The sequence below is a fragment of the Paramormyrops kingsleyae genome, chromosome 6 (genome assembly GCF_048594095.1).
Source record: "Paramormyrops kingsleyae isolate MSU_618 chromosome 6, PKINGS_0.4, whole genome shotgun sequence".
NCBI classification, from domain to species: domain Eukaryota; kingdom Metazoa; phylum Chordata; class Actinopteri; order Osteoglossiformes; family Mormyridae; genus Paramormyrops; species Paramormyrops kingsleyae.
The window spans coordinates 32,327,101-32,349,138 of record NC_132802.1 but is presented as its reverse complement, the minus strand read 5'-3'; the positions used below and the strand labels follow the sequence as shown (position 1 = coordinate 32,349,138).

The following is a 22,038-nucleotide window of genomic DNA, read 5'->3' as shown; positions in this document are numbered from 1 at the left end:
CAACGTAGCATTGTCAGGCAAAGAACGGGATATGAATTTAGTGCATGAATTAGTCTGATTCTTTAGTCAAAGTTGTGAGTGAAAAGCAGGATTTTTTTTCTTGCTGTTTTGGAAATGGAGAAATACGTTATCTAATTCTCTGCATTCATTCATTTATTTAATTACTTTTTTTGTTAGGGTAATGTTTGTAAACATAGTTAATGAATATAACAGATATACACTCACCTAAAGGATTATTAGGAACACCATACTAATACGGTGTTTGACCCCCTTTCGCCTTCAGAACTGCCTTAATTCTACGTGGCATTGATTCAACAAGGTGCTGAAAGCATTCTTTAGAAATGTTGGCCCATATTGATAGGATAGCATATTGCAGTTGATGGAGATTTGTGGGATGCACATCCAGGGCACGAAGCTCCCGGTCCACCACATCCCAAAGATGCTCTATTGGGTTGAGATCTGGTGACTGTGGGGGCCATTGTAGTACAGTGAACTCATTGTCATGTTCAAGAAACCAATTTGAAATGATTCGAGCTTTGTGACATGGTGCATTATCCTGCTGGAAGTGCCATCAGAGGATGGGTACATGGTGGTCATAAAGGGATGGACATGGTCAGAAACAATGCTCAGGTAGGCCGTGGCATTTAAACGATGCCCAATTGGCACTAAGGGGCCTAAAGTGTGCCAAGAAAACATCCCCCACACCATTACACCACCACCAGCAGCCTGCACAGTGGGAACAAGGCATGATGGATCCATGTTCTCATTCTGTTTACGCCAAATTCTGACTCTACCATTTGAATGTCTCAACAGAAATTTTGGTGAGCTCGTGCAAATTGTAGCCTCTTTTTCCTATTTGTAGTGGAGATGAGTGGTACCCAGTGGGGTCTTCTGCTGTTGTAGCCCATCCGCCTCAAGGTTGTGCGTGTTGTGGCTTCACAAATGCTTTGCTGCATACCTCGGTTGTAACGAGTGGTTATTTCAATCAAAGTTGCTCTTCTATCAGCTTGAATCAGTCGGCCCATTCTTCTCTGACCTCTAGCATCAACAAGGCATTTTCGCCCACAGGACTGCCGCATACTGGATGTTTTTCCCTTTGCACACCATTCTTTGTAAACCCTGGAAATGGTTGTGCGTGAAAATCCCAGTAACTGAGTAGATTGTGAAATACTCAGACCGGCCCGTCTGGCACCAACAACCATGCCACGCTCAAAATTGCTTAAATCACCTTTCTTTCCCATTCTGACATTCAGTTTGGAGTTCAGGAGATTGTCTTGACCAGGACCACACCCCTAAATGCATTGAAGCAACTGCCATGTGATTGGTTGATTAGATAATTGCATTAATGAGAAATTGAACAGGTGTTCCTAATAATCCTTTAGGTGAGTGTATACACAAGAAAGGTGTGCAAAGGGAAAAACATCCAGTATGCGGCAGTCCTGTGGGCGAAAATGCCTTGTTGATGCTAGAGGTCAGAGGAGAATGGGCCGACTGATTCAAGCTGATAGAAGAGCAACTTTGACTGAAATAACCACTCGTTACAACCGAGGTATGCAGCAAAGCATTTGTGAAGCCCCAACACGCACAAACTTGAGGCGGATGGGCTACAACAGCAGAAGACCCCACCGGGTACCACTCATCTCCACTACAAATAGGAAAAAGAGGCTACAATTTGCACAAGCTCACCAAAATTGGACAGTTGAAGACTGGAAAAATGTTGCCTGGTCTGATGAGTCTCGATTTCTGTTGAGACATTCAAATGGTAGAGTCAGAATTTGGCGTAAACAGAATGAGAACATGGATCCGTCATGCCTTGTTACCACTGTGCAGGCTGGTGGTGGCGGTGTAATGGTGTGGGGGATGTTTTCTTGGCACACTTTAGGCCCCTTAGTGCCAATTGGGCATCGTTTAAATGCCACGGCCTACCTGAGCATTGTTTCTGACCATGTCCATCCCTTTATGACCACCATGTACCCATCCTCTGATGGCTACTTCCAGCAGGATAATGCACCATGTCACAAAGCTCGAATAATTTCAAATTGGTTTCTTGAACATGACAATGAGTTCACTGTACTACAATGGCCCCCACAGTCACCAGATCTCAACCCAATAGAGCATCTTTGGGATGTGGTGGAACGGGAGCTTCGTGCCCTGGATGTGCATCCCACAAATCTCCATCAACTGCAAGATGCTATCCTATCAATATGGGCCAACATTTCTAAAGAATGCTTTCAGTACCTTGTTGAATCAATGCCACGTAGAATTAAGGCAGTTCTGAAGGTGAAAGGGGGTCAAACACCGTATTAATATGGTGTTCCTAATAATCCTTTAGGTGAGTGTATATACTGTATATAACAAATAGGAGCAGTGTAAACCAGAATATCATAAAATTACATACCATGCAAAACAGAACAGTGGCACAGTTTTCCAAGTTGTTCTTCTGACTTTTATATTGAGAGTATATAGTTATTGGGGTGAGGAACTATAACTGTCATCAAACTGTTAGTGCATCACTGAACGCTGGACATACCTCTCAATTAGGCTGTTTACTGAAACTTTTTTAGTTCCTTGTCTGGTTTTGTCACTGGCGTAGACCTGTAATGTGCTTGCATCTCTACAACAGTGCAACCTGCTGCGAAATTTTGAGCAGTGCCGCTTCGCCCTGGTTATGCCACTGAACAACGACAGGATGTTATTTTGACACTGGGTTTAATTTACCTTCTTGTTGAGCAATGACTTCTCCCAGAATTAGCACTAATGGAATCGAGTGCCATTCAGATTTCACCTCACAGCTGCACTTGCGGTTCATAGGGCCATTAATGGGCTGTCAGTGCTGTGTTTTAACTTAACAACATGGTTACTGGTCAACCACGCTCTCCAAGAGCTAGTTATAAAGCCTCAATTTCATTAGGGTGGTGCGAATCGCGTATGATTAGTCTGATACTTAACACAGTAAGAGCCACAGTGACTGGGATTTGGGGTACCACCAGGAACTCCCCCAGCCACCGCTCTGGGGCGTCCTTTTTGAATGACGAGTCTTTACTCCTCCTAGCCACGACCTCAGCAGGGCCCCAGTGACCCAGGACAGCCGAGAATGCAGACCAGCGGAGCTGCCCTGACGCTCCGTGTCTCATGTCAGGCGAAGGGCGACAGGAATGGAAACTGGCGACATACACTGCAGCTGGCTGCAGCTGGGAAAGCGGAAGTCGCCTGAACTGTGGCGCAGTGGGAGCAACATCCCACCCCCTCCCGCACAATTATGCGCTGTGGCGGAACCGGGCCCCTGGCTGCGTGTCCGTGCGCGGTGCAGGGTGCCAGGCCTACTGGACGGAGGTATTTAGGCACATGTGCTACTTGGATGAAACCTTTTTTCCTGCACTGAGATCTTAATTTAGCATTTAACACAAATACCTAAATTAGAAATTATAACTTTCTAATGAAAAAAAGCTTGTAAATAATGATTACCCTTCGTTAATAGTACTTTGCCTTAGATGGTGATTTGGACATATGCCAGATGCATTCTTGGATTTCTGCTTCTGTTTATTTGCACTGGCTATTCAAAGCAGCTGACCTTTGCTGACCTTTATCGTCTTGTGCTTGTGTTCTTCCTGGCAGTTTTTTTGGGGAAAATTTGGATACTTTAATCAGAGTTGGTGGGTCCCAATGACTGGGAAAGAGATTCCTGACCTCACCCCCTGGAACAATAGAATCAGTGCTATGCCTTTAAAACAGCAGACATACCCTTTAAGAAGTTTGGAAAAAAACGCCCCCATACTTCTATAAAAGCCATCTGGAAGAGAGATTAGATTACACAGAAGCAGCCCATACTGTTAGTGAACGTGTCTGAGTCCTTTTTGGGGGGAAAAATTTGTGTGAGTGTGTGTGTGTCAGTGTGTGTGAGTCAGTTTAACTCTTAGAGCATAACTGGTAAATCTAAAGAGGAGTCACAAAAATTTACACCTCTCTGTACTTAAAAGTGGTGTTTCATAAACTAGAAACACATCCTGTCCAGAACAGTGTGCCAATACGCAAATTTGCAGTCTATTGTGCGATGCTCAGTAGTTTACTATTAGGCACATGCCAGCACCCCAGTTTATACTCTCTGGAAATCTATATTCACATTCCATTAGCAAGAAGCTAATGTGTGGAGCCAAGTCCCCACAATATGCTCAAGCCATCAGTTGCTTTTGGATCTGGAAGCATCACTGATGATTTTATTGCCATATTTTTCCTTCCAGTAACGGTCTGGAGCCCCCCCTCTTATTTGGAGTCTCTTTCCACAGCATTAGTAGAAATGTGAAAGGTCACAGACCTTGATTAAGCTGTTTTTTTAATGTTTTAGATGTCCTTAGCTTTGGCATGCTTCCTTTATTCCAAGGTCTGCTCCGCCAATTAGTGGCTAGGTTGGCACCGGGGGATGGGAGCCTCATTAACAAATGTACATGCTGCTTAATTAAGGAGGAGAAACCTTAACGGGCATTATTTTCACATGGCGACATACAGCACAGCCATCCTGCCACACTCCAGTCCCCAGTGTCTTATCAAGAGGAAAATGAATTAAAGCATTAACAAATACTTCAGACTTAAGTAGTAAAATTTTATTTTACATTTCAGCCCAAGCTTAGGAAGTCTGTGTAAATATATGATGTGCAGTTTGGCATTATCTGACCCCCGCCACCCCCAATCCCCCCTCCCCCACCAGCTGAGTGTGCAGGTTTTTCACACCTGCGGACACATACTGGTGATAAATGTCTGCCTTTCCTACCATAGTGTCTGTACATGCCTCAATTCAAAGCCACGTGTTTTTGTAAAAACCAGAAAAGGTGAGTTAATGGTTCATACAGAAATATGGAGCCTGTACTGAAAGTTGAAGGAATCTGTTGATATGTGGCACTCGAGAGGTTCAGAGTGGGCTGTGCTGGACCATGTTCATGACGGGCCTTCAGCCCAGAAGGAAAGCTGCAGTCCAAGTGAACTACCAGGGAGGCAGTAAACACAGGAGCCCCATATCGAATTAGGGGAAAAGTGTGATTAGTAGGCACAACCACTATCAAGACAGGAGAAGATGTGGCGCTCCTTTCGTGCTACAACCCCTGCACATATAAATAGCCCTGCGTGTCACTCATGTGGCTGAGTAGCCCCACAACTTTGCACCCGTTCCTCGCGTGTGGCGTCGATACCCCCTTTACCAGCTCCCACACTCCTTCACCCGTATCTGGTTCTCGGGACTCGTGTCTTTCCGCAGGGTGTACTGAGAGTATCGTTACTGTCCTTATCACTGCTGTGCACTCGTCGCAGCCGCTACTGTGGAGAGTGAGCGATCAGACAGCCATGAGTCCCAGTCAGCCAGCTGCCTGGCACAGAGAGGTGTGTGAAGGGAAGGGTAGGAGATCCGAGCTGGATTCCAGGATCTGACGGGATGGAGGGGGGAGGAGACGGAACATGCTGAGCTCTTTGTTTGTGTGGGAAACCCCCCTCAGAATGGGCTCCCTGCTCACCCTAATTTCATTTACTTAACTGCAGCTGGTAATTCGATATTTAGGGTAATGCGGGTGTTTGGCCGCCATTGTCCGCCGCTACAGGTCGCTCTGAAGAAGGCATCCCTGTCAGCCCTGTCCGGAAGCAGCCTGGCTTCCATAAAGCCACACTGAGTGCTGATTGAGGCCCGCGCTCTGCTCCCCAGGCCCCGGCGGGCCTGACCCCTGCCCCAACAGCGGGGGCAGCCTTATGTTCCCCCTGCAGAAGATTCACCTTTACAGTAAATAACTTACATCCCACAGGAGCTCAGTAGCAGGGGTGTAAAAAACCATAACGTGAAAGGCACTAGATGGTGATAAATATTGTGGAGGGACCATAGGATTGCCTGTCCCAGCTAGCTTGGGAATACCTGGGGATCTTCCAGAACGAGGTCATGGAAGGAGAGGTCTGGCGCCCCCGAGAGGTGGTCTGAGGATGAGCAAATTGGAGAGATGGATGGAGGGATAGCATTCACTCTGTGCTGATGTACTTAGGTCATCTTACCAATTAAGAAAATTCAACTGTGAATAATTATTTTGGAGCCATAACTTGAAGGGAAATTGATTTGATTAGTATACTGCACTGTTTGTGGCTGAAGCTTTGATTGCACAGCGTCGCTATTAGCTCTTATGGAAGGGATGCCTGATTGAGTTGGACATTTTCATATCTGCAATCACCAGATGCTTCTGATACTTTCACTCCCAGTGTCAGTAGGGGTGATCTGCCTAGTGAATAACAGCTCTGCTGTTTGTGCATAGCCAGGAAAAGGTTATGGAGAGCTTGAGTGTGTGTGTGTGTGTGGATTATGTTTACATTACATTGTAGGGAACAAATGTTCCCCACAATGCGATAAAAACTTATTTTGATGTTGTGGGGACCATTTTTCAGGGCCCCACAAAGATCTTTGAATGCTATGAAAAAAAACAAAAGTTTCGTCTTTCGTTTGGTTACTTATGGTTAAGGTTAGGGCTGAATATGGAGTTAAGGTTGTCATGTTGGAATTATGGTTTTCCCCATAGAAACGAGTCCCCACAAAGATATAATGACAAACCTGTGTGTATGTGTGTGTGTGTGTGTGTGTGTCTGGCGGTCAGGCCATGGCGGAGAAGGAGAGGGAGGTGAGAAAGTGTGTCACTGTGTTGGTGTGTGGGAATGCCATGCCACAGAGCCACAGACAACGTGGCAGCAGAGAGAGAGAGAGTGAGAGTGAGAGAGACATGGCTTTAATCACTCCAGAAGGACTGCGGGGGGAGCTTTAAAGGCGAGTTTTAATCACTCAAATGCACGCTGTTATAATGACTCCAGGGATACAGCTTTGAATTGGTTAAGATATTTTAAACACTTGTGACAGTGTGTGGAAAAATCTGCATTTTCACTCTCCTAGATCTGTCTTTTCGGTCCCTGCATTCCCGCAGCAGAGACTTCAATAGAAGCAGCATGGAGAATGGAGAACTTGGGAATGTATGCAGAATGCAGGTGGCGCATCCTGCAGCCCAGCTGACGACTGCGCTTCTCAGTCTGCCGGTGCATGAATGACCATGGACTGGGTGCGGTTTGTAAGCGGGCCGTGTTGGAAATGCAGGAGATGGATGGGCTCCCCACAGTGTGTATCTCCTCCCTGCTTTACATACAGAGATGGAGAGAGTCCTCGGGGGGAGCCTCCCTTATTCAGCAGCTGCCTGGGGGGGTGGGGGTGGGGGTGAGGGTGGGGGGGCAGAGCGTCTCCCAGGACGGGCTGATGCCTCTTGATCCCTTGGAGGCATTTCTGCAGTGGTCAGCAAAGATACCCTTGGAGACCTAATCCCCCTCCCCACCCTTGGAGGAATGGGATATTATTCTAGGGAGGGGAGCATTCACATTCAGCCACAGCAGTTATTAAGTCACTTATAAAATCTCATTAAAACGCATTGTTAAAGACCATTTAAAATGGTGTCTGGACAATGTAGTTTGAATGATGTCTCTTCTATATGGCAACATGGCCACCAGTCTCCTTCCTTTGTAAGTACTAGATACCGAATTAATGCGTCTGTCCATTTTCCATTCACTGGATGAACAGCATTAAGCAAAGTTATGGAAAGAAGTGTAATTTCCTAAGTGACTTTTTATGTTCATAAATATTGTCCATTCCTGGTGTAATGTGTCCCATTGTCTTTTGAAGCTTCATGCCAGCTATGTTTGGTCGGTTAAATGGATTAACTGACATTTCCAGTGTAACCCCTGGAATTGCTACACTGCATAAGCAGAAGCTGTTCACTCTCAGCCCAGAAACCCCTGGATTGGCATTTCAACAATCCCCCATCCCAGACCCTGCTGCTAATTTCTGAAAAGGAGACATCCAATGAGTGGAACGTGAAAGGAGGTGTGTAACGAGGGAATCCAGCTGGATCCCTTGTATTAGTGGCCAAAGATCCTTAAAACAGATGGAAATCCTAAATATGATACCACTGAACCACATTTAAAAAGCCGCTGTTTAACGGGTAAATGTGATTTGTGAGATTGAAACGTAAACAGGTAACAGGTCAACCATGAACAAAGCCGTATGACAGCCAGATATCAAGCTGCACGTGATGTTTGATTTCATAATGAAATGATGAATGTGTGCGCTTTGGTATGGATTTCCAGGATCAGATCAGTAATGACAATCACTGCATCTTTCAGTTAACTGCCAAGTATGAACATTTAGCACAAATGAACTGCAGATTGTTGCCTGATGTTACTTAAGTGAAATGTATCCACCTTGGATTTGCAGATCCCAGCCCCCGGGTCTGTGTGTGCATATTCTCCCCATACAGTGGCGGTTCTACACCAATTCAATTCAACCTGGGGGGGGGGGGGAGTGGGGGCAGACTGGGGCCAGTTAGGGTGAATGCATTTGACCTTAATGTCCTCCAAGTGGTGGTACACTAGATTGCCAGCATTAGGAATCAGAAGACGATAAAACCAATTTAAGTTATTTATTCAATGCTTTAGAGTGACATTTTACAGTTTTAGAAAATATGTAACTCACTCCGATTTCTTGTTTAGACTATCTTGCTTCCACAAGATTCCATCAAGATTTATTTTTTTCTGTTGTTAACTTATCATCAGCCGAAGTGACTCGACCACCCGCTGCACCCGTGTTAAGAGTCTGTCAAGATAATGTGCTTATGTTTGTGTTTTGACGTTGCCAGCGCACATAATTTTAGCCCACGTTTATAAATGTAAATAATAATAATAATCAGTGTTTCCCTTACCATTATATTAGGGGGGCACCCTGCCCCCCCCCAACGGCACCTCACAAGTTAATTTTATTTTCTATATAGCGCCAGATCACTTCAGTAGTCATTTAAGGTTACCTTTCCTATAGAACAGGTCTATACATTGTCCTTTTATTAAACAAACTAAATAGCCTTATGTTATATTTCTTATTTACACAACAGCTTGTCATTTTTGTCTCTACACGGTCGCGCGTTCACAATTCTCCTCTGTTCTCTGTATCGCGCATGGCGGAGTTTCGCCCCGATGCGTACACACAGAGACATGTGCACACACACACAGGTGAGCACACTCACACCAGCGGACAGAGAGCGCGCGTTGGAAAATACCACGAACAGGGTAATAAATACCTTTCACAATGGGATTTTCTGCTTTAAACTATCACTATTTTAAGCTATCAGCTATCACTTTTAAAGCCTAACAGTTAATGTATTTGCAGGTCACGACAAACATCTGCAATAGGCTGCAAGGAGACCTTGCATCTCTTGCTGCATCAGATGCTTGCTGATCTCAATAAATGGGCCAGACGTTTCTGACTTCCCATATCAAGTGGCTCTTGAAATGTTCTTCCAGAAGCCCAGAAAGATACAATGCAGTGACAAAAGCTGCACACTTTATGGATAAAATTTTGTCATAAAAAGAAACGTTCAGTTGTTATATTGACTGCTGCAACACATGAACGCCATTAATCCTGTCGGTGTCCGGTGTTACTGGGGGGGCATTCATGTTGTCACGGGGGTAACTGGCCAGTTCCCTGCCCCCCTATAACTGCCCCTGGCCCCATGGCTGAGTAGGTTTCCTCTGGTTCTTTGCTGCCACAGTCTAAAATCACACAGTTAGGTGAACATGTGTTTCTGAAGTTGTGTGTGGTTATGTGTGAGTGTCCTGTGATGGACTGGCAGCCTGTTCAGGGTGTCACCTGCTCTCTGAGACAGGATCTATTACAACCCACCACTGTATAACCTATAATGGATGGTACTAATCAGACACATTCATTCCTTTGCATTAGGTGCAAAGCATGTGTCAAGTAACTCATAAAAAAATTTAAAAACCCTAATTCACTCCACATACAGTAAAACAAAGTCTTTGTTTTTGTAATGAAAGCATGAAGATCAGTCCTTTTGAAAATAAAGCTTTAAACCTAATGGTTTTAAAGAGTTACACACTTTTATTTCAGCTTTGTCCCTTTTACAAGTCAGCTGTATTAATCAGTGCCCTGGGGCAGTCACCAGGCCTCTGCATTAGCTATAGGCCACTTAGCGTCCGAGACCTCGGACCGGCTCCTTCTCTGCCGATCACTGCGCTGGCTTTGTTTCTCATCACATGGGAAGTGGGGGTTAAAATTATGGGCCAGCTTTGAAAAGTCCCTCGACCTGAAAACTCCAGATGCCTGGCACGGGGAAATCAGATAGGAGTCTTTGATGTTTATCACTGCCCTGGAAACAGAGAAGGTTGCCTGCGAGCCTTTTTTCTTTTCTTTTTCCAAAATCGGTCAGCCTATTTTTTTGTGTGTGCTTGATGGAAAAGACATAATCTACACGCGTGGCAAGTTTGTATTGGTATAAACGGAGTTCATTCTGTCCTCCGAATGGGCTGCCATAGTGGGAAATGGACCGCTGATGATCATGTGACTAAAAAAGCCGTGCGCTCCACCCTGCCTGGGGCAGCTCTGCTATAAAGGTCTGGGGGACAGCTGTGAGAGGGTAGCAAGGCGGCCTTGTCTGGGCCGTGCTGATGGACATCTGCAGGCCTTTATGCACGCAGCGGAAGAGCAGAGCGGGATTTCCCCTCCTTTCCTGAGATTCTCTACTGAAATTCCGTTGTCATAAATAGTACAAGAAACTGTGCCGTGAGTTTGCAGTCGTGGTGACCTGCAGGGAGATGACATGCAGAGATAAGAATTGAATTGTCAGTTTTTTTAGCGATTAAAAATGTTAAAACACTTGAGTCAGTGAAAATACATTGGGATTTAATGCACAGCGGGGATATATTATTAATAACAATAGGTGTGGGTTTGATAGCAAAGAACCTTATCCTGTAGGGGTTAGAATGTTTTATATCAGGGATGGGCAGTGTGTATGCAGGCTTTTTGGGTAACCTTTAGGTCAGCTGTTCAAACCCAAGTGTGAGGACTCTTCAGCCAATCAGTCTGCTAATTAGTAATATAATTAGGGAGTTGCAGTGAAAACCCGCATACATTTCTAAATAAGATTGCCATACCTTTGGTATATAAGTCTTCATATACATGAGGAAAACAATTCATGCCTTTTAATGCTGAAGTGACACCATCACATTCAGCATCGTGCCCCTAGTGTCAGTCCTGAGATGTGGCACTGAACCTGGGGGTTTACAGGAGACAGGCATTAATGTTCAGGGCTGCAAACTTAGGGTGCTGGGAATAGATGCTTGACCTTTGGAACCAATTAAAAATGATAATATGGCAATTACTGGGCAATTCATTTTCATTAAGTGTCCGCCTAGTGAATAAGTTTTGTGGACTGAATTAAGATTAGATAATGAGGGGTTCCTCTAATTCAGGGCTGGGGAACCTGATCCATGGAGGGCCAATGTGGGTGCCTGTTTTTGGGATGACCTCTCAATCAGCCAATGACAGTGGGTCTCCAGGATTGGAATTGAGAACCACTGTTTTATTATTGGCTGATTGAGAGGCCATCCCAAAAACCCGCACCCACATCAGCCGTCCATGGAACAGGTTCCCCACCACTGCTCTAATTAATGAATTTATTCTCCAGTCCAAGTTTTAGGTGTTAACCAGTCCTTTATTGAATCAGCATCTATCACCTTAGCTGTAATTGCTCTGCACATTGAAGGAAAGGATTTGGCTTGTATTGCCATTAAAGTAAAAATTATGTCATTGAGCTGAATGCAGTACTATTCAATTCAATTCAATTTTATTTATATAGCGCATTATCACAACATTACATTGTCTCAATGCGCTTTACATTTCTGCCTTGTAAGGACCCCCCATTGAGTAAGCCAAAGGCAACGGTGGCAAGGAAAAACTAGTACTAGTACTAGTGTGTAGTGTGGGTATTTCCTGAGAAGCAGTGTGGATTTGCCTGATGTAAAGTGGCAGCCCCACTTAACCTCCAGTCCATGCTGACTGCTCGGCATCAAAAGATCAATGAGCAGCTGGGGGGGGGGGGGGCTTCATGTTTTGCATATGACCTGGAATGAATAGGAGGGGGGTCATTGTGTCCTGGAAACCAAACAGCCATGACTTCCCCTAGCATTATAAGACTTATTTGACCTTAACTTGTTTTACGATTGGCTGCTGACGCATCATTTCTGAGAGTTTTCTGGGTATAGTGGTAACCTTGTTACATAATAAGAATGATTTCAGAAGAAAGCCGCCATTACATCGCAGCACCATACAGTGTCACCGTGTGCATATATGTGTGTGTATGTTCTGTGGTAATAGAACGGCGTCAGTGACACTGGACAGATGGCGCCGTCTCGGGGGAAATCAGGGGGGTAAATCTCTCCATTTAGAGTGGGCAGCTTGCGCCAGGGCTGCTGGGAGGTGCTACTCTACACACCCGGCGGGGGTGGAAAAATCAGGAGGGGGAGGCAGAGGGGGAAGAGATGAGCCTGTGTCCGGTAATCCTCATTCACAGGCAGCGGAACCGTGTAAGGTCAGCAGCGTGTGGACATGAGGACCTGTAACATCCCGGATAATATTATGGGATATTCCAGAAAGGGAGGGAGATGCAAACATGTATATATATATGTATGTATATATATATATGTATATATATATGTATATATGTATATATATATATATATATATGTATATATATATATATATATGTGTATATATATATATATATATATATATATGTATATATATATATATATATATGTATATATATATATGTATGTATATATATATGTATATATATATATATGTATATATATATATATATATATGTATATATATATATATGTATATGTATATATATATATATGTATATGTATATATATATATATATATATATATATGTGTATATATATATATATATATATATGTATATATATATATGTATATGTGATTGTTGAAGATCTAAAATATTTATGCCTGTTTTTTTCATTGTTGAACTTCTCCCTTTTTACTTAACAGCTCAGGATCTGTTGTTTAGCTGTTTAGCTCCCTGTGAAGTTTAGTTCACACCGGGCAAACAACCACAGTGGGGGAAAAAACTTCGACAACATACATAATGTAGGCATCATACAAACAGTTAAAATGGAAAATAAACACACACCTATTTTGAAGCTGTCTAATAGCAGTAAACCGTGGAAGCCAAACTGTCTTTGGCTAGTTCCATTCCAAATAAGGACACCTTCAGATAATCCTGATGACCAGCAGGGGGTTCTCTGTTATTTTAGGCCAGGGGTCACCAACATGGTGCCCGCAGGCACCAGGATGCCCCCAAGGGCCATAAGAGTCTCCCGCGGACCTGTTCTAAAAATAGCACAACTCACCAGTGAGCAGCGTCTAAAATTTAATTTTATCCTGTTGCTATTCTTCTTTAATCACATTTGCATTTATATAGATTTGAAAATGACAATACCTTAAAAAAAGCATTTAAAACATGTTTATTATACATGAAGTTTAGATAAGTTTAGGAGGGTGTTTCGAACTGGTAGCCCTTCGTATGGCTCAGTACCCGTGAAGTAGCTCTCAGTTTCAAAAAGGTTGGTGACCCCTGCTTTAGGCTCTGATCACAGCATCCCTCCCTAAGACCCTCCTACCTCTTGCTGGTGATGCAGGACCAAGCCTCTGGGTTTGAATTGTTGTCGCCAATCCCAAGGCACTTTTCACAAACAAGGATGTTCTGGCCAATTTCTTTTTTGGCTCCATTAAGTGTCCCATCAAATTATTTTCCACTTACTTGCAAATTAGGCTAAATAAAAACCGTGGTTTCTACTGTAAGTCAAGAGCCTGCTGAGTATTCTGGTGCAGCATGGCTCCAAAGTTTCCTGAGTAATATTTGTAGTATGATATCAGTCATTATCTTGTTGTACATTTCCGTCATCCTCAGAGATTCAATTTCATTTATGGAAAATGGAAGATTATATTTATTATGGCTCAAACAGACTAAACTTTCAGTTCTTAAGTTGTTTTTCTGCAGATTTTCATTCTGATTTTAGAATGAACCAGTATGGAAAGTATCTTTACACTGTAATTTATAAACCCACAAGCCACACGCACATAGTTACAGAAATGGCCTGTATGTCCGTTAGTTATGTACCTTACTTGCTAAACTTACTCTCCTTAGCTGTGTCTAAACTATCTGTATTAGCAATCTTAACAGATCAGGCATTGTGGGTGACTAAATAAGCTGCCTTTTGCTGAACCTCAGCTCTTAATTTCTGTATTAAGGTTGTTTGAGTAAAATGCTGTTTCAGAGACTAATGAAAGTGTGCAGGACCCACATGTGGCCTCCTGGGACCAGGGCCAGGCGCTGCTGTAACTGACATGTAGAACCTCATTCCCTTTAGTCCAAGTTTGTGGGATGTTTTTTTTAATGCTTTTCATTAGCATATGAATAGTCATTTCATTAATCACCTGGGCTATGAAAGTTACTAAATTTAACATATCGAACTAAAACTCGTTCAGGCTGTAAGACTATGCATGCATACTTATCTTCAGTAAAAATTCTTCAATAAAAGGTCCACTTGGAGAAACAGAATAAGGGACAAAATTGTTTTTGGAAAGAGAACTAAATAGTTCATATTATTATTAGTGTTTTCATTTAACGGCCTGGACCTCATATTTTGTATTAATCTAACGATGCTGGGCAGAGTTTCGTAAACAGTTTGTCATAAACGTACCGGGTCATTTTCAATGGTTTATTTTAATAGATATTATTACATTTTTGCAGTGAAGCATAACACACTTAAGTGTCAAATTTAAATGTACATAAAGAAATATACATGTGAACTTATTTTTTAAAAATACACACTGACGTATATGCGGATATGTATCTATACATGAAGTATGTAATATATCGTATATATAGGCTATACAGCTTGTATATGTTAATGCACGTGTAATTACTTAAATATTTGCGCAATGAAAAATGCTTGTACATTTTAAAACATAAATGTGGGATGTTTTTTGATCCATTGTATGATCCATTGCTGCTGATGCATAGAAAGCTTTATAACCTGACGTTGTTACTGGAAAAAAAGCTATATTTTCCGGGAGTATGGGTTACAATAATGCCGGTTTACAGCAGGATATAATGGATTTCGTTAGTACTGTATTTGTATTCTCAAGTATCGTCTCAGTCAATGAAGAGCTAAACACACTGTCTTTAATTTGTTGTCAAGGAAACCAAAATGGGGGGGGGGGGGTCCGAGATTGCCAGGTATGAGACTGGGAAGGAGACGAACGGAAACAGAGTAATGAGGACGGCAGGGAGGCGGCGGTGGACGGGGTCATTGTATGAGATCTGCCTATGTGTTAGAAGACTGCCTGCCACGATCGCATGCTGTCCGCCTTTTCGGATAATCCATCAATGAAAGGCGCTTGAAAAAAGGGACATTTAATCATCTTCGCGCCTGTTGTCCGGAGATAATAATACGCCGTGAATTTTTGTCGTTTATTTTTGGGCATGATCAAAAGGCAGGGGGGATAACCGAGTCTTTTACACGACGGAAGAGACACCTACCGTTGTAATAGGCGTGCCGGCGAGGATGCTTTCCGCTAAACCGGCGTTTTGGCGAGGGAAAGCTTTGCTTTATTAAAACATGCCGCATTTTTTCTTTAACGCGCATTTATTACGGATGGTAGCAGAAAGACTTGTTGTATTTTAAAAGATACAATACTATCGTTTTTAAATCCCGTTTTGTCGTTTAAGCGATTGGGGGATTTGTGTCTCCCGTTCGGTTATTTTAATGACTGGTTTCGTGCTTTGCTGCGCGATGTACATGGATAAATCCAGTGTGCTCCGGGGTAAGGCAATGAACTGTTTTTTTTTCACTTAATTGTGTTTGTCTTTCAGTGTACAATGCATACGTATCTCCTGTGCACAGACTGAAGCTACTGAGAAGCGATGATTTCTAGCAAACTGGTTGTCGCATGTTGTATGTCCGTGCAATGCGTCTCCTGTGTGTGTAGCGGATCATGGATACATTTTGCATGTATGTACTGTGTTAGGATGAAGACTGTCCGGTAATGAACTGACGCTCTTTCGCATTTCCACTCTACAGAAAATTATGGTCTCAAATAAAACCCCACAGCTTTTAATAGAAATAACATTCACAGAATCTCATTTTCAAAACATGAACTCTAAGATTTTGCCGGTGTTATATGAGCTTGGATTTACAAATCCATGTACGAAGCAGTCCTCTGCAGTTCCTGACCCTGTTGTTTTTAATCTCCCTATTACTGTCTTAATCTTATGCATTACTAGTATGACAATTAATGCCTGAATGTGCAGTTGATATCGCACCTATAGTACGGATTCCCTTGAGAGTGATGGGCTATTTCCAGGCTATATGTTGGACCTCATCTTTGGCTTGGATTCATTAGGTTGACTCAGATGTCTGTCTGATTTTTGATGTGCTTAGCTAGGCTGATATTAATGGGATATTTGTTTATTATATTGCTCCTGAAGAATCAGTCTGTGGGCAAACGGTATGTGTTATTAGGTGTATAAACCCACTTGGATATGCAGTTTAGGGGGTGTGTCAGACTAGTCCCCATGAACACAAACATATCATTTTGTTATCCTCAAACAGAAGGACATATACACATGAGTGACATGCTCATCTGTATTGCTTGGTTTGACAGCAAGGTCAGCCCTAGTATATATTTTGAAGTATAGCAGCTAAATGTGTCCCTTTTGACACTTTAAGTTATTGTAACAAAAAGCTGAGTATATTTCCATAGGTATACTGGATCGATGAAGCTGGAACAGTGATTACATGGTTCACAGCAGAAAAGCATCTTAGTATGTGGGCAGTACATTGTATAGAAAAGAGTTCAAAACTGTGAAAAATTAAAAATCACACCAGTGGAGGTCTGCATTTTGTCTTTTACTAACTTGACTAGCCTGTGTGAGTGTTAGAAGTGTTAAGAGGGAGTTGAGAACCAAGGAAGGATGAGAATCAAGACAGATCATGGGACTAGCAAATCTCATGCCTTCCCGGGTGATTTTCCAAACCAGGAAGGCTATTAATGTATTCTTCATTCTTCTCTGCAACCCATCTGGCTCTCATACTTTCAACTGAACATCTACTCACATGTGGAGACTGATGTCTACTTTGGGCTCCTGTTCTCTGACAGATTGGCAAGTCGAACAGCGAGGCACCTGGGACTCTTCTCTCAGGGGTAAAAGGTGTTAAAGGGAGCCAGTGTTCCACCACCTTTCTGATAGCTGTGGCCATTTGTGTCAGTTGTGCAATAAAATCGCCATCCTTATGAAATCAGTCCTTTGATCATGTGTATGTTAGTCAAAACACGTGGCCTCTGAATGGCCCGTTTCTGACTGACTTGTTTTCAATTTTAAAATTGCTCTGCATGTGCTATTACTTATAGATTACATTCATATCCAAGAGTAATAACAGTAAGTTTAGACATCCCAGATTGTGTTAAGTATCTGGAATGTCATGTTGGTTGTTTTAATACTTTGTCAGTATGTAACATTGCCAGAATTGAATAGGTCATCCTCTGTTAGCTGTTAAGTCAAGAAGATGCCATAGATTTGAGAGTTGGGCCTGACGGTCTCTGAGTTCAAACAAATGTTCTTTAATCATTAAGGAAATACCTTGATTACAGCTTGCCTCTTGAATTAGATATGAAAATTGTATCGGAAACTTTCTACTGAAGGACATCAGGCATTCAGACGGCAGAGTGAGCTTGATGAGCTTGGTCTCTAAATCATGTTATTTCAAGCTGTTTAACATCATTCCATATTTTCAGTGCTCTGATCTGAATAATCACAATGGAATACATATTCAGTTTTTGCATAGAATGTTATTTCATGTTTGAACCCTTTAAGTTAAATAAAAAATAAGCTTCTTGCATGGAGTGAACTATCCCAGAGAGAAAGAGGGAATTTTCTATTGCTTTGCTCTTTCTGCGTTAATTCATATTGGGGATTCCTATTGGATCATTTATATTGAGGGTTCCTATTGGACCATTCATATTGGGGGTTCCTCCCACTGTCACTTAAAATATAAGCATAGCCATTTCATCATCAGCTGGAGTGGATCTTCAGGCATAAGCCTTTTTACTCACTAATTTCATCCTGCCTGTAGAGACGTTTTAGTTTGATTTTTGGCCACACACTCGATTACCGTTTCTTGTTTTTCCCTCAGTGTATGTGCAAGTGGCTCAGAATCACATCCAGCGGGGAACTGAAGGTTGTATATTTGTGCAATATTGATCATTTGCACAAGGACATATTAACAAATATGCACAAAACATTAGGGCGGCAGCTATCACAGGGGTTAATGTTATGAACTTGGAATTTTAGGACCGGACACTTGAGCAACGTGCAAAGAAATGTTGCTCCAGTTAATTATGTAAGTATGATTGAATAAAAATGTATATGTGGATAGCAAAGCTGGCCAAGCAGCTAGTTAATAATACACGAGTTTGCTGAGAATCCCATGGCCAGCAGAGTGATGTCACTGCTGGGCCCTTGAGCAAGGCTTTTAACCCGAGTTGCTCAAGGGACTGTCTGACCCGGCCTTCTGATCCACACTGGCTCGTCCATGAATCATCTGCAAAATAAATAAAATGTAATGTAATGTAAATATTTTCCTCTTATTTATAGACAGTAGTCTATTAAATGTATTATTTTTGGCAGGGAGCTATTTCCTGTCCTTATGCATGTAACAGAGTATTTTAATAGATTGTAGGAAGTTATCATCTTCCTATCTCTTCCCATTTTTGTTCACTCTTCTGAAACAAACACCTGCTCTTACATTTTTTTTTCCTACTAGCCTTAAGAACTTATCTTCAGGTTTTCTTCTGACTTATGGATGTCGCTTTGCCACAGCTGTTCATTGTTTGTAACGGTCGTTCTGATAGGGTGGGAAAAATGCTAAGACGACCACATGTTCACTACGTTTAGCTTTGGTTTTAGAACTTTGAAAAGATCTCGATAAACCAACACGATATCAGTGGATATTTGGTTTTACTGGCATGAACAATAACCGGGATAATTAAAATGTAAAAATTTAGGGGCTGCGTAGTTTCACATTTCACATTGTGACTACCTGCCTGTTCTTTGGTCTTCAAAGAATGACTCACTCAGGAAAATTCAGAGCCCTAGTGTTACTTCCCTGCTTTTCAGTTCAGCATTTTTACTTAAATTGAAATATTTCCGTATAGTAACAGCCACAACTGAAATAAAACAATACAGTAGCTTATACAACTAATTAGTGTCTGTTGTGGATGCAAGAAGACGGACACTGACGCGGCAAGCTGTAAGTCCTGATTGTTTATTAACTTCTTCTTGTATGAAGGTCAGAAGTACCCAGGACCAAGCCCGAGAGCGTGGCTGAAACTCAGGCGGGGAGGCAGGATGATCGGCTTCGGTACAGACGGGGAAGAGGCGAAAAACACGGTCGGGAATCCAGGCAGGGGTCGGGCGATCGGCGTCGGTCCAGAAAGGGGCAAAGACGAAAAACACAGTCAAGGGTCCAGGCAGTGGTCGGGCGATCGGCGTCGGTCCAGAAAGGGGGCAGGCAGAAACTCGGAGTCTAGAAAACGTAGCAGAGGTCAGAACACAGGGAAACACACACCGGAAAAAACGCTCGAACTCAGGGCAAACCATGAAGATCTCGCACTGATCAGAGAGGCGAGTTGCCTGATATAGTAACACCGAAACCGGGGAAAACAAGACACAGCTGGGAGAAGAGTGTCTGAAACGGGAGCAACCGGTACGGCCAGAACAACTGGTTGACAGGACGCAAACACCTCGGGGAAGCCCTATTGACCGGAATCCCCGGAGGGGCGTGGCTGAGACGACGAAGGGGGTTCCCTAGTGCTATCCATGACAGTGTTCCCATTAAACTGTATACATTGTTTTAAATATTTGACTAACTAAATGCCATGTGTCAGTTATGGTGCAGTATTTTGATGGGTCACTGTTGCTAGAGAAATCAGGGATGATGAACCTGGGGTTATTTTGCGAGTGATAGTCTGAGACTCTGTTTAAATAAACCACAGTTTTAAATAGGTTGACACTGATATTAATTATTAGTTATTTATATTAGTTTCTGCAGAAACCATTTACCAGAAAGGGGAAGGGACTTTTTTTAACCTGTAGATTGCAATGTCTGCCTGAGGGCAATGCTTATTATGTGACTGTGAGCTGGTCCAATATTTTCCTTAAATGTCAAAGGACAGTGACATTGAAGTTTGCCACTCTGCAGATGTGTGTTGTGCTTTCTTTCCTCAAAGCACATTACAAATAGGAGAAAGTCTCTCTTTTGTCTTTCTGATGATTGCATGCTCTACTGACCTCTGTGAAAATTTAAATAAATAAGCACGAATGACTGAGAAGCAAATCTGAGCCTGAAATAGCCTGAGTTGGCTGCTGCTAGCCTGTCTCACTAAAGCAAGTTCAGAAAAACATGTGGAACTCATTTAACTCCCCAGCCCGTAGAGTGTCATCATATGGAACCAATTAAGACCATGTGGGGGATCGGCTTGGGTCTTCTAAAGATGGCAACATCACCCCGACAGTAGGCCAGCCTACTGCATGACCCGTAGATGCCACTTTAAAACATGTTCTGGCTTTCCATGCTCGTTTTTGTAAAAGTCATTTTTAACGGAAGTGTTTTTATCCTTCCTTACTCCCAATCTTCCACAGGGAGGTAAGAGTTTTGGGGTGGTGTCGGGGGGGGGGTTTGGGGTGGTGTCGGGGGGTGGGGGTACCGTAGCAGTTCTGGTTCTGGGTTTTGAATCTGTTGACATATAGACCACGCCTCCAGTTTGCTGACCTACTGAGCACACTGTCACTGTCCTACTAACCACATTCAATTGTAACCCAGTAGCATGCTGGCCCTGTCCTCTAGGGCACCTATGCAGCACCTTGCAGCTTGAAGTTTTACACGCTTACAGTGTCTGCTGCACCTCCGCTTTGCAGCCCCTGTCTGAGCCTTTTACCCCTGGCCAAGCTCACGGCAGCACGATCCCACGTGAATCTTTCCACCTGGAGTCTGAGATATTGCTGCTCACAGGCCATCAAGGTGCTTCACAATTTCTGAAAATGATTCACTCTTGTTCGTAGTCCATTCACTGTGTGCTCAGTACCACGGGGGCTCTGGGTGCAGCTTTCAAATAAAGGGTCTCGCAGTAAATTTGGGTGAGTCTGGCATCTTCGTAGCCTTCTGTCAGGTATAGTTATGTCAAGTTATGTGCGGAAGTGGACTTCATACTCACAGTTTTTGATGTGGGTATCTATGGAAAAACCTGTCAGTTTTGCACATTCATCATAAATTCGAAGTAAGACTTCTTGAGAACCTATAGTTTATTTGGTTAAAAGTCTTGCGGTCATGCTGATGCACATTGACGTTTATTGTGTCAGGTTTATTTTTGACCTGCTTTGTCAAGCATCTGAAGTGACTCTGCAGAGACGGACCAAGCGAATAGCTCAGCCCCACCTCTCCTTCCAGGCTCTTCCTCCTCCAGTCCGAGGCTCTTGACGAAGAGCCTCTCCCTGGAGCCAGGTCCCTGTGTTGGGAGCGAGGAGGCCCCTCAGCGCCTCTGCTCGGACCCTGGACCACTGGGACCCCGCCATTGCAATGGCACCGATGAGAAGACCCCCGCGGAACCCGCAGCAGCTACTCCCAAAACACGCCCCCCCCTGCCTGGCCCCAAACCCCAAGGTAGGCCGCTCCCCCAGCGTGTTCCTCAGTGCACGTCTGTCTCAGTGATGCTGATCCACATGGGCAGTAATTGCAGGCTTTCATTCCTCTTCCCAGTGCCCCCGAAGCCTCCTCATTTACAAAGTGCTCGTCGACCAAGGGCTCCAGATAAGCCCCTCCCACCGCCTCCCTCTCGCCCTTTACCTGCGGACCCCCGCTCTCCACGCTGCACCCTGGCCCGTGGCGAGGGCACCCTGTCCCCCTCCTGTGTGCTCTCGCTCATTGAGAAATTTGAAAGGTAAACAGTGCAGGTGGAACTGTATCACTGTCTTCCCAGGAGAATGCTGTTCCCAGCCGGAGCAGGGCATTCTGGGAGGGGATTCCATGCGCATTCAGCCCTCGTTTCTGCAC

The 22,038-nt window shown here is 43.5% G+C and overlaps 1 protein-coding gene and 1 long non-coding RNA gene across 3 annotated transcripts in view; one reads left to right on the top strand and one right to left on the bottom strand.

Annotated features, from left to right (window-relative positions):
• fgd1 (FYVE, RhoGEF and PH domain containing 1) overlaps positions 1 to 22,038 on the top strand; it is a 47,022-nt gene that overhangs the window by 6,067 nt on the left and 18,917 nt on the right. Inside the window, exons 1-3 of one of the 2 annotated variants that reach the window (XM_023835878.2) lie at positions 15,161 to 15,754; positions 21,436 to 21,648; positions 21,745 to 21,925. In XM_023835878.2, coding sequence (XP_023691646.1) covers positions 15,697 to 15,754; positions 21,436 to 21,648; positions 21,745 to 21,925 — 452 coding nt within the window. In that variant the 5' untranslated portion in view covers positions 15,161 to 15,696. Of the gene's footprint in view, positions 1 to 15,160; positions 15,755 to 21,435; positions 21,649 to 21,744; positions 21,926 to 22,038 lie in introns of those variants that run through there. The other variant, XM_023835876.2, reaches the window with a different exon arrangement.
• Positions 9,944 to 15,604, bottom strand: LOC111856152 (uncharacterized). The gene is made up of 3 exons (XR_002841061.2): positions 15,471 to 15,604; positions 10,993 to 11,111; positions 9,944 to 10,643 (listed from the first exon to the last, which is right to left on the bottom strand). It is a non-coding gene; the product is annotated as an uncharacterized lncRNA (long non-coding RNA).